Raw genomic sequence first — 12,459 nt, forward strand, 5'->3', positions numbered from 1 at the left:
CGAGACTTCTCGGTTCCGGCCATTCGATGTGGGGAAGGGGACATTAAATATTTAATTAATATAATTAATATCGTTCACTTTATCTTTATTTTATCTCTTTCGCGCGCATGTTCTCACCAACTCCCGTTTCCCTCGGCCCACCTCAAAACGGCGATAAATGTTATCGTAATTAATAGTAACAATATTGTCATCGAGCAAACACTCCACACTCGGCCAGGGTATGCCGATTGTTCCATGCCTTTCAGGCTATGCGACAACCGTTCGAAAATTATGCCACGCGGTTTGCCGATACGGTACGAGCGAGTACCGGTTTGGTTTGATTTTCCTGTACTTAATGTACAGCCTAAAATGAGTTACGGTTGATTGGGGAACACGTTAATGAACATCGATACTGTTGTGCCGTTTGTTAGCTGGAAAAGAATTTAAAATATAAAAGTGTAGAGAGAATGCTACACAGAACAGAATACAACGCAGCTAGCGCAGCTTTTGTGGATTCTTTATGCTAAAGTATGCAACCCGCACAACATCTCATTCAAAAGATGTTTCGAGCAGTGAAATAGCGGCTACGCCTAAAGGTATGCAATCTGTGTGAGTAAGATCAGGAGAGTAAATGATGATTCAAATATAAAGTTGCTGCTCATAAAAAGGGGTTTACCAGAGGTGGATTAATCTATGGGCGGAGGTTATGGTCGCTAGGGGCCGGATAGAGCCTCGCCGGATAGAAAACCCCTTTCGTCTCATATGGGTAAATTCCATCAAACTGCCATCCCCGCCAGAGCAGTACGATCCTCGTCTATGAAGATCTACAGGGAGTTCGGATGCGGAAAATCGACGATAACACACCTATTTTTGGTCTAATCTAGGCATGATGCTTAAACCGATCCCTCTTCCTCAATTTCTCTGCAGTTTTTATCTTACTTAGAACAAAGTTCAACGATCATTAAACTAGTAAGTGTAGGGAAAGTTAGTTATAAATTCGTAAATCTGTTTCCGTCGTGTGTGTGATATGTAATACATATGTGATACAGGGCCCCATTAAGAGTAAACTTCGACCACTGCGGCTTACTAGATATTAAGTCGCATAAATATTAATATTAAAAAAAATCAATTACCAAGTCATTTGTTCTTTACTTCATATCACAATATTATATTTAGATCAAACAAAGCGCAAAAAATGTACGCTTTTTCGGCTTTTATCCTATATCCCTGACCCATGTTACTTTTAACTCTCCAACTCGTTCTTTTGACATCACCCCACCCCCCTCCTCCCCACCACCCCCACGTTCTACCTTTATCTTACAGTCCCTGCTGTAACGCTGTAAATTAAAGCACATCTTACTCGTATAGTTAAAGCATTCGTCCAGGTTTGTTGTCTTAAAGCTTTGAGTTGAAATCGAAGGACGACTGAAACCCTGCCGAAGATTAGTTTCGCCGTCGGGCACACATTTTACCAAGGTCGCCACATCTCACTGTTCGGATTATCCTTCCCATCATCATCGACGTTTTCCTTTCGTTCTTGGCCTTGACTGCTTTCGGCTTGTTCTTCGCTCTCGTCCCTCTCCATGGTAGTGTCTTCTTCAGTCGCACTCATCCTAGAACGTTTCGTCGGCACGAAGGGTGAGCCGCTGAAATGGTGTCCCAACTTCCCCAACCGACTTCGACTCGGCTGCTCTTCCGGTGAGGGTGGTGTTGGAAAGATGGACAAAAGTCGGTCCATATTGTGTTCGCTCAGTGTGCCCGTTTTTCCCATCGGAGTTTTAAGCGTCGTACCATCCATCGTTCCATCAACGTTCGTAGGGCTTGCCGGTGGACTGGGCACGGTAAGGGAAGTACTGGGAGGTCTATCCTCCTGTGGCTCTTTCGCTGGTGGTCGTGTATGGGGTGCCAGTGGTTCTTTTCCGTAAGCCGGGAAGGCAGGGGCAGGTAGGGTCGCACCACGCAGCGGTCCAAAGAAAGGAAACGGATGGAATGGAATCGTCGATGTTTCGCCGGTGGGAAAAGGAATGCCCGCCGGGAACATTAGCGACAGGTTGTTGGCAAAGGTACGGTTCAGCAACCCGTTGCTGTTGTTGTTGATGTCGTCCGGCGATTGTAGTGGAACACCGGCAAACCCGAACGGTGCCCCAACCGGGAACGGTTTGCCTGGCTGAAAGGTGAGACAGCTTTCGAGGTGCTTTCGAACGCGCGCCTTTAGTCCTTCGTCCACCGACCCGAGCGTGTCAAAGTACTTGCCAATTTCATCGATACACTCTCGGTAACCGTTGGCGAACTTTTCCGGCACCGACGGATCGACAGCCATTGCCACGTTTAATCGGCGACGTTCGATGTCCTGCAGATGCTTCACGGTGAGGTCGAGAATGTCCGCTTTCTCAAGCTTGGAATGACGGACTGGCTGTGATATGGAATGGAAGTGTTAGTGAGAGTGCTGGAAAACGTGGCGCCAACGGAGGGAAGGGTCTCAATACTTACGTCCTTTTTCATTGCGTCCAACAGCAATGATTTGAGATCGTTTAGATAGTTGTTGATACGTGCGCGACGTTTCTTTTCCATAATAGGTTTATTTGTCTGTGAAAAACAGATAGAATTGTTTTTTTTTTATTGAAGTACGAGCAGTAAGCTGTTAGTGCTTATCGAAACGATCGTTTAGTAGTACAGTTTAAATATTTTCTTCATAACTGTCTGATAGCCTAACTTAAGGCGTTTATTTGCGCTTTATTTACTGAGCCCGATTGTCAAAATTGTGTTGTTTCTCTTCTATTGTGTCACTGCGCATTTCTTTGTGTGTGTTTTTGAATAATAATAAACTTTTTTAAGAGATACATAATAATCTTTGACGATTTTTTGCAAGCAAGCTTTCCGTTTGTAGCTCCTACCAGACGAGACAGAAGTAATCAAACTAATCCACCATCGAATCATACCTCGCAAAACAAATAAAGAAATCGAAAGATTGAACAAACACTGTCCGGAAATTTGCGTCACTCAAACAACGTTTCCTCAATCAATCAACGGTAATCATATTCACTCAAAATTATTCAACCCGCATTACAGGATCCGTTATTTTGAAATATTTTTGTGAAACTTTAATCAACACGATGCACATCTTAATTATTTCATCTTTATTTTTGGAGTCATTCAAAAAGGATCAATATTTTTAAACATTAAACACTCAACATAGTCACAAACTTTAGCGAGGAGAGCCTTAACTAATCACACTAGAATGTAATTCTTTTATGGCTCATCCTGTCTTCCTCATGGTTCTTATACTAAACCACCTCTAGCACCACTTGTCCAACAATATTTGCTCAACTTTGTCACATTACCTTTCGAATTTCGGCCTTTATCCGGCGCAAATAGCTCTCCGATGCGTACTCATCATGCCGATCGTGTGGATTCATCTTGCTTGGATTAGCCATTTCAGTCAGAGTTGCACTATCGTATTCTGTTCACCGATCGTACACTTGCTCATAGTTTGGTAACAGCTCGTCTTACATTTATACGGGTTTTATCACTTCCTGTATTTGTGTTGCAGATTAGCCATTGTTTCACTTCACTTTCATCACTGGTTTTCCCAAAAAACGAAGCACTTATTTGTGTAACTTTGTAACTTTCCGTTCCCCGTGTGTCGATGTCAGCGATCCGACCAGACTCCGACACCGGCGGCATTCGAAACGTGAATGCCGGAACAACGGATCCGTACCAGATCACATTCCCCCGTCAGCCTGTTAGACGGCGCACATGGTTGTGCACATTACAAACATTATCATGATTAACAATTTAACCAAATTCCCCTGCTCAGGTCCTCGCCCTGCTCTTCACTGGTGTTCTAGCAGCGACACCCTCCCGTTCTCGCACCGATGTTGCATCTTTGGACCCAGGCATCAAGGCACCAGACGTGGGTTCGCTTCGTTGGTCTTTTCCCACGCCGCGACGGGACCAGTCACGCTACTGCCAGTTGCAGCTGACCCATAAACCTTCGCACGAACATACACACACATACAAACGCTCATGCTAGCGCAATGGCCCTCGGCCGACCCTCGTGCGTCGACAGGATGTAAACAATCTAAAGCGACCGAAGAAGAGACCGGAGAACGCACATACACGTACATGGAACGGTGGGAACAAAAGGGGGAAACTTATGCATTTATGCTACAAGCATAGGGTCCACCAGGCTGTGGGAACTTCCATAGCAGCCGACGGAACTGGGAAGAACGATTCTTTTTTCTCCCGCTTCGTCTCGAGTCCGCTTGCTACGTGTGCGTGTGTGAGTTTGTGGATATGTTTTTTCTTTCTTTCCCTTTCGGGCACCCTCTTCGTTTTTCAGAAAAAGGGACCAAATTCCCACACTTTGCGCCGCGAAGAATTCGTCCGGAACCGAACACCGGTGGCATTGTGTGGTGTTGCAGTAGGGATGAGAGTGGCGAGAGAAAGTAAAACACGGCCAAAGCGAAAATACCGTCGCACCTTGAAGGCCAAAACCCCATCCATTCTTGCACTTCCCTCTGCCTCCTTTAGCGCCATCAATCCCTTGGAAGTCTCTTACCTTGTGTGGCTTCCATCCGGGGGACTCGTTCTTATGCTTTTTTTTTATGTTGTATGCTGGAAGTTGTTTTTGTAAATCATAATTGAGATCTTGTTACGGAATCGAGCGGCTACCTCTTCTCCTGTGTTACCCTGTCTGCCTGCGTGCCACAGCGACACGCTTATGCCTACCGCCGGTAAGCATGACCGAAAGTGAATCCCATTGAAAAGGGGACCGACACACACTCCAGTACCAGTTGGGGGATGAATGTGTGAAAGTAGCAAATGTAGTGGCACGGAAGAAGGATAAATAATTACCCAAGAAAGTCATTGAACTCGGTGTCGATGGAGATCGTTTCGTGATCGCTGTTATTCCTCTTCTTGGCATAACGGCCTACTAGGTCACGCCGACCATCGAACGGCTTACTAATTGGTATAACGTAGTTGGATCGTCAAGTCCTCATTATGGGCGAGAACGGAACGGTCCGGATGGGAGTTGAGCCACGGTCTTGCCGCTTAAAGACTGGTGCAGCAGCCACCGGAATAGTGAGAAGTACCCTAAAGTGAGAAGTGCTTTGGCTTTCTCACTTCATTTTCACTAATTTCTTACGTATTTTTTCCGACATTTTCTCTCTCCCTCTCTAATAATCGCACGCGTGAGATCCGATGAATTCATTCATGAATTCAGTCATTTCCATGAAAGGGTCCATCGGTACCTTCCCACTATAGTGAGAAGCAAGATTTTGTTCCCAGGGGTGTCTGTGCTTTATCCGAAATCTTTTGCAGGTTATGTTGCCAGGGTCCTGTGTCCAAACTCGAGTCCGTATCTGTCCATTGTTCCGTTGTTGTTTTACACATGAAATTATTTTTACTACCCCACTTATTACTATAGCGAAAAGTGAGATTCTGCTGCCGGGGGGTTTAGGTGAGAGTGCTGGTTTTACGGAAGTGGCAGTCGGGATTTCTTCACATTGGTGAAGCTGCGTCATTACGTTTTTCATTTTGTCTACATCTTATATTTGAAAGAACTCCAGGTCGCGCTCCCAGACTTGTATTACCCCTGTCGTATACACTTGCACCTTTTAAGCATGGCTACACCGAAAGTAGTAGTTCGGACGAATTAAACAAACAATATCACAAGCTTTTTAAACTGTAGTACAATTTATTTTTATCGTTCGATGAATATAAAGTGAAACCGGGTAAGCTAACATGTTGCTGTGCGATGAATTTTTGGCGTTTCTGCAAAGTGAAGATTGTGGGCTAGCAATTTGCTACCTTAACCTAGTTTTAAAGGAAGTATTCGAAGATAACTAGGTTTGTAGGTTTTCCCTAATAACTCAGCAGCGGATGGTGGGATCGGGTTGCGGTGTTTTACAAAAAGTTGTGCGGTCCAAAGACTCATCCAACGGTACGCGGATCATTACGATCGGACCAGGAATGGCCGTGTTATCGCCGATTTTCCACGGGAATGTTTTAGTTTTTCCACAATAACTCAGCAGTGGGTGGTGGAATCGGGTTGGGGTGTTCTACAAAAAATTGTGCGGCCCAAAGACTCATCTAACGAAGCGCGGATCATTACGATCGGACCAGGAATGGCCGAGTAATCGCCGATTTTCCACGGGAATGTTTTGTTTTATGTAAAAACTTGTGCGGCCCAAAGACTCATCTAACAAAGCGCGGATCACTACGATCGGACCAGGAATGGCCGAGTTATCGCCGATTTTCCACGGGAATGTTTTAGTTTTTCCGCAATAACTCAGCAGTGGGTGGTGAGAACGAGTTGCGGTGTTCTACAAAAACTTGTGCGGTCCAAAGTCGCGTCCAACGAAGCGCGGATCATTACGATCGGACCAGCAATGGCCGAGTTATCGCCGATTTTCCACGGGAATGTTTTAGTTTTTCCGCAATAACTCAGCAGGGGGTGGTGGAATCGGGTTGGGGTGTTCTACAAAAAATTGTGCGGCCCAAAGACTCATCTAACGAAGCGCGGATCATTACGATCGGACCAGCAATGGCCGAGTTATCGCCGATTTTCCACGGGAATGTTTTAGTTTTTCCGCAATAACTCAGCAGGGGGTGGTGGGATCGGGTTGGGGTGTTCTACAAAAAATTGTGCGGCCCAAAGACTCATCTAACGAAGCGCGGATCATTACGATCGGACCAGGAATGGCCGAGTAATCGCCGATTTTCCACGGGAATGTTTTGTTTTATGTAAAAACTTGTGCGGCCCAAAGACTCATCTAACAAAGCGCGGATCACTACGATCGGACCAGGAATGGCCGAGTTATCGCCGATTTTCCACGGGAATGTTTTAGTTTTTCCGCAATAACTCAGCAGTGGGTGGTGAGAACGAGTTGCGGTGTTCTACAAAAACTTGTGCGGTCCAAAGTCGCGTCCAACGAAGCGCGGATCATTACGATCGGACCAGCAATGGCCGAGTTATCGCCGATTTTCCACGGGAATGTTTTAGTTTTTCCGCAATAACTCAGCAGGGGGTGGTGGAATCGGGTTGGGGTGTTCTACAAAAAATTGTGCGGCCCAAAGACTCATCTAACGAAGCGCGGATCATTACGATCGGACCAGCAATGGCCGAGTTATCGCCGATTTTCCACGGGAATGTTTTAGTTTTTCCGCAATAACTCAGCAGGGGGTGGTGGGATCGGGTTGGGGTGTTCTACAAAAACTTGTGCCGTCCAAAGTCGCGTCCAACGGAGCGTGGACCATTACGATCGGTCAAAGAATGGCCGAGTTATCGCCGATTTTCCACGGGAATGCTGCTGGTGGAATTTCCCGGGAGTGTGTGGAAAATCCCTTTTCAGTTCCCTGAAATATCAAAAAATACGTTACGGAGGTCTTTTTACGAATATTTAAGGAAAGAAATAAAAATCAGAGGAAATTTCTTAAAGTCGAAGAAAAAGTTTAAAATGTGCCGGAAAAAATTTGTCTTGTCGGAAAGAAAATATTTTCCAATCCGTTTTTAAAATTTCCATTTGCTACCTCCTCGGAATCATGCTCTCCTGTTACTCCTGGTCGGATTTTGCCGCATCGAAATTGGCCAAATTTCGGCCGAAAATCTGCCACCGGGAGCGACTTGAAGTAACAGGAGAGCATGAATTCGTGGAGGTAGCTCGGGCCGATCGAAAAATCCAACCTAAAAACCCAAAGTCAAATTAAACCTAAACCAACCTAAAAACCCAAATTAAAAGTTCCACCGCAACTTTAAAATTGAATTTGGATTTTAAGATTGGATTTTCGATTTTTCGATCGGCACGAGCTACCTCCACGAATTCATGCTCTCCTGTTACTTCAAGTCGCTCCCGGTGGCAGATTTTCGGCCAAAATCTGGCCAATTTCGATGCGGCAAAATCCGACCAGGAGTAACAGGAGAGCATGATTCCGAGGAGGTAGCAAATGGAAATTTTAAAAACGGATTGGAAAATATTTTCTTTCCGACAAGACAAATTTTTTCCGGCACATTTTAAACTTTTTCTTCGACTTTAAGAAATTTCCTCTGATTTTTATTTCTTTCCTTAAATATTCGTAAAAAGACCTCCGTAACGTGTTTTTTGATATTTCAGGGAACTGAAAAGGGATTTTCCACACACTCCCGGGAAATTCCACCAGCAGCATTCCCGTGGAAAATCGGCGATAACTCGGCCATTCTTTGACCGATCGTAATGGTCCACGCTCCGTTGGACGCGACTTTGGACGGCACAAGTTTTTGTAGAACACCCCAACCCGATCCCACCACCCCCTGCTGAGTTATTGCGGAAAAACTAAAACATTCCCGTGGAAAATCGGCGATAACTCGGCCATTGCTGGTCCGATCGTAATGATCCGCGCTTCGTTAGATGAGTCTTTGGGCCGCACAAGTTTTTGTAGAACACTGCAACCCGATTCCACCACCCCCTGCTGAGTTATTGCGGAAAAACTAAAACATTCCCGTGGAAAATCGGCGATAACACGGCCATTCCTGGTCCGATCGTAATGATCCGCGCTTCGTTGGATGAGTCTTTGGGCCGCACAACTTTTTGTAGAACACCCCAACCCGATTCCACCACCCCCTGCTGAGTTATTGCGGAAAACCTTAAACATTCCCGTGGGCTGAGTAAATTTTGTTTCAAAATGTACCAAAATTTTCGGTTCCTGACACCAGGGGAGCATGCTACCAAGAGGTAACATTTATCGCTATAGGGACCATCCGAAAAGAAGGGGAAATATATAAGGATATCCGTTCATCTCTTTTGCACACATGTAATTTGCCATCCACTCTGATAGTGTCCATTTACCGGTCTCTCTTTGGCACATAGATCAGGGAAGAGAGATAACACAAGCATGATCTACTACAGTGCATGGCGTATTTATAGAAGCATGTTTTGTTTCATATTTTTTTAATACAATAAAATTGTCAGAGAATATATGAAATCGATGTTCTAGGAAGCTGCAAAGTGATAATAAAATATCTCACCTCTTTTTAATCCTATTTAAAAATTTCGGATAATTATTTACAGTATTCTGCCGTTCTTCTTTCCTCGACAGTTGTGCAATCAATATTGGATTTCCAGAAACGCAACAATACATACAGTCCTGGCACGCACTGTATCGTTCTCTCACACAGGTGCACGATCGATAGGTGTAAGAGAGACGAATGCATGGGACAGAGTAGCCTTTCTCTCTTTTTATTCTGCTTATCCTGTTAGGCTGTTTCTTTCTCTCAAATTTTCGGCCGTCATTCGACTGGGAGATCTCTTAGTATTACCGATCAGATGTCTTGTTAGCATTAAAGACCAGGGAGGGAGAGAGATTATATACTCAATTAAGATTAAGTAATCAGGACGAAAGAGAAGAGTCAATCCTGCTCCGTTGATTTAGCTACATCGGTGTGCGTGCGGTATGCAGGAGAAGATTATGAGGCCGTATCTCCCAAAATGTACCAAAAATTTCTACTTTTGCTACCAGGAGAGCATGCATGTAGGAGGTAACATTTCGGTGCCGAAATTCCTCCACCAGCCGAACAAAATTGCCGCCCAAAATGTATCAAAATTTCATTTCTCGTTACCAAGAGAGCATGCATGTAGGAGGTAGAATTTTGGTCCCGAAATTCCTCCACCAGCCGAACAAAATTGTCGCCCAAAATGTATCAAAATTTCATTTCTTGCTACCAAGAGAGCATGCATGTAGGAGGTAGCATTTCGGTCCCGAAATTCCTCCACCAGCCGAACAAAATTGTCGCCCAAAATGTATCAAATTTTCATTTCTCGCTACCAAGAGAGCATGCATGTAGGAGGTAGCATTTCGGTACCGAAAATGCTCCGACCAGCAGAGCAAATTTTGTTTCAAAATGTACCTAAATTTTCGGTTCCTGACACCAGGGGAGCATGCTACCAGGAGGTATCATTTATCGCTATAGGGACCATCCGAAAAGGGGAAATATATAAGGATATCCGTCCATCTCTTTCACACACATGAAATTTGCCATCCACTCTGTTAGTGTACCATATACCGGTCTCTCTTTGGCACATAGATCAGGGAAGAGAGATAACACAAGCATGATCTACTACAGTGCATGGCGTATTTATAGAAGCATGTTTTGTTTCATATTTTTTTAATACAATAAAATTGTCCGAGAATATATGAAATCGATGTTCTAGGAAACTGCAAAGTGATAATAAAATATCTTACCTGCTTTTTATTACCTATTTAAACGTTTCGGATAATTATTTACAGTATTTTATCATCCTTCTTTTATCGGCAGTTGTGCAATCAATATTGGATTTCCAGAAACGCAACAATACATACAGTCCTGGCACGCACTGTATCGTTCTCTCACACAGGTGCACGATCGATAGGTGTAAGAGAGACGAATGCATGGGACAGAGTAGCCTTTCTCTCTTTTTATTCTGCTTATCCTGTTAGGCTGTTTCTTTCTCTCAAATTTTCGGCCGTCATTCGACTGGGAGATCTCTTAGTATTAGCGATCAGATGTCTTGTTAGCATTAAAGACCAGGGAGGGAGAGAGATTATATACTCAATTAAGATTAAGTAATCAGGACGAAAGAGAAGAGTCAATCCTGCTCCGTTGATTTAGCTACATCGGTGTGCGTGCGGTATGCAGGAGAAGATCATGATGCCGTATCTCCCAAAATGTACCAAAAAATTCAACTCTCGCTCAACTTCCTGGTCCGATCGGGATGTTCCGCATGCGTCTGGGGGCCGCGCATCTTTTGTAGAACATCCCAACCCCATCACAAAACCCCCCGCCTAGCTATTGCGGAAAAACTACAACATTCCCGAGGAAAATCGGCTGGGATGAACTGATTAACTTTCCTAGTTGGGATGAAAGTATGGTGGGATTTACCCATCTAACACGAAAAGGGGTTCTCTAGCCGGCGAGGCCCATAGGTTAATCCGCCATTGCTTCGTAAGGAGTAAGTGGAAAGAGAGGATTTCTCTCCCTTCCGATTCCGACCTGGGATACTATCACAGCCGCTGATAGTACCAGTTCCGCATCGATGGATAATCTGTAGGTTACCTCTTCTGTTCGATGCTCTTCTGATACCTGTAAACGAAAAACCAAACTGGTTTCGCTGCCAAAATTTACCGCATCGCAAGAAGGACAATTTGAAATGATGGCTTCACGTGTAGCGTCTTCCGCAGACGAATTTCGTATCAATAAAGATCAAAACAAAAAAAAAAACTACATCCCTCTTTAGCAGAACATCCATATCTGACTGTTCTGTGGACTGCTCAAATTACACTGTGTCCTTCTTACCTTGCTTACCATGAGAAACTTCGTGTTGAACGTTCTCACATCATGACACCGTGGTTCCTCTCAATGCTGCCTTTCGTTTCTCTTTCCTTCTACCTGTTTCCTTTTTCACATCGATACCTCTACCCTAACACGTGACCAAAACCTCACATCCTCACCGACGACACAACGAAGGAAACCCTAAAAAGTAAGACAGAACGAAGGAGGAAAAAACAAACAGCGAAAACACGCCCGATGTTGAAGAAGTGTGAGAAAAAAAAAGGTAATCCCTTCTACCGTAGGAAGCCTTAGATACGAGTGCGTCTTGTTTCATCGCATTTGATTTTCAATGCTGTTTGCTTGCTTCCTCGATTCGACTCGAAGCATTTGGATCCAGAGATCCACTTGGTCGATGAAAAAAGGAACTGGAAAATGGTCTTTTGATGTGGTAACATTAACGGAAACCACACACACATTCAGTACCATCCCACTCACTGCACTTGGTGCTTGGATTGCACCAGCAGCAATAGACATAACCGTGAAGCGTAGTGGTCATTTAATTAAATTGTGTCTTTCATTCGCTTTCGCAGCGAACGAATAGAAAGGACGGCTTGATTAGCTAAAGCATACAAAAAAATAACCCCCAAAATTAGCTTCATAAGGGTCCCTCTAGTCTACACCACCGGTCTACCGGGGCGGCCCGGTGGTATAGGCGACAGCTGCGCCGGTCTTCAAACGGCAGGACCGGGGTTCAAATCCCATCCGGAACGTCCCCCCATAGTGAGGACTGACTATCCAACTACGTGGTATCAGCAAGTCTAGGTCGGTACGTCAATAAGAAAAAGAAGGGACCATCTCTCGCGATTACCTACACTAATAATCGGGCGCGTTTTTCCTCTTCGGAAACGGCTTCCTACACTAAAACCCTGGGGCCGCCGTCCGACCCCCTTTGACTTGATTAAAACATGTTATAATATATATTTTTTAGTAAACTTTGCAGTTCTCCAAACGCGTGCCTTGCTTGCGTGGTCGTCTTCTGACCTGAGCAACAGCAACGGGAGGACCCGATTGGTAGTGTTGTTAGTGAGAGAAGCTTAACCATTATTATTGTGGAATATAAGAATCATAAATTCGCGTGAAAACTGGCGGCGTCCGGACTCTGACCACAGTCCTGTCCACGCCGTCCGCGGCAG

The 12,459-nt window shown here is 44.7% G+C and overlaps 1 protein-coding gene across 1 annotated transcript; it reads right to left on the bottom strand.

Moving 5' to 3' along the window:
* Nucleotides 1–1,329: 1,329 nt before the first annotated feature.
* LOC126568287 (transcription factor HES-4-B-like) lies at nt 1,330–3,415 on the bottom strand. Its single transcript, XM_050224739.1, has 3 exons — nt 3,321–3,415; nt 2,470–2,565; nt 1,330–2,392 (listed from the first exon to the last, which is right to left on the bottom strand). The coding sequence occupies exons 1-3, from the start codon at nt 3,411–3,413 to the stop codon at nt 1,448–1,450; spliced, it is 1,134 nt and encodes a 377-aa protein (XP_050080696.1). The 5' UTR covers nt 3,414–3,415; the 3' UTR covers nt 1,330–1,447.
* Nucleotides 3,416–12,459: the final 9,044 nt, after the last annotated feature.

The sequence above is a fragment of the Anopheles maculipalpis genome, chromosome 2RL (genome assembly GCF_943734695.1).
Source record: "Anopheles maculipalpis chromosome 2RL, idAnoMacuDA_375_x, whole genome shotgun sequence".
Lineage (NCBI taxonomy): Eukaryota > Metazoa > Arthropoda > Insecta > Diptera > Culicidae > Anopheles > Anopheles maculipalpis.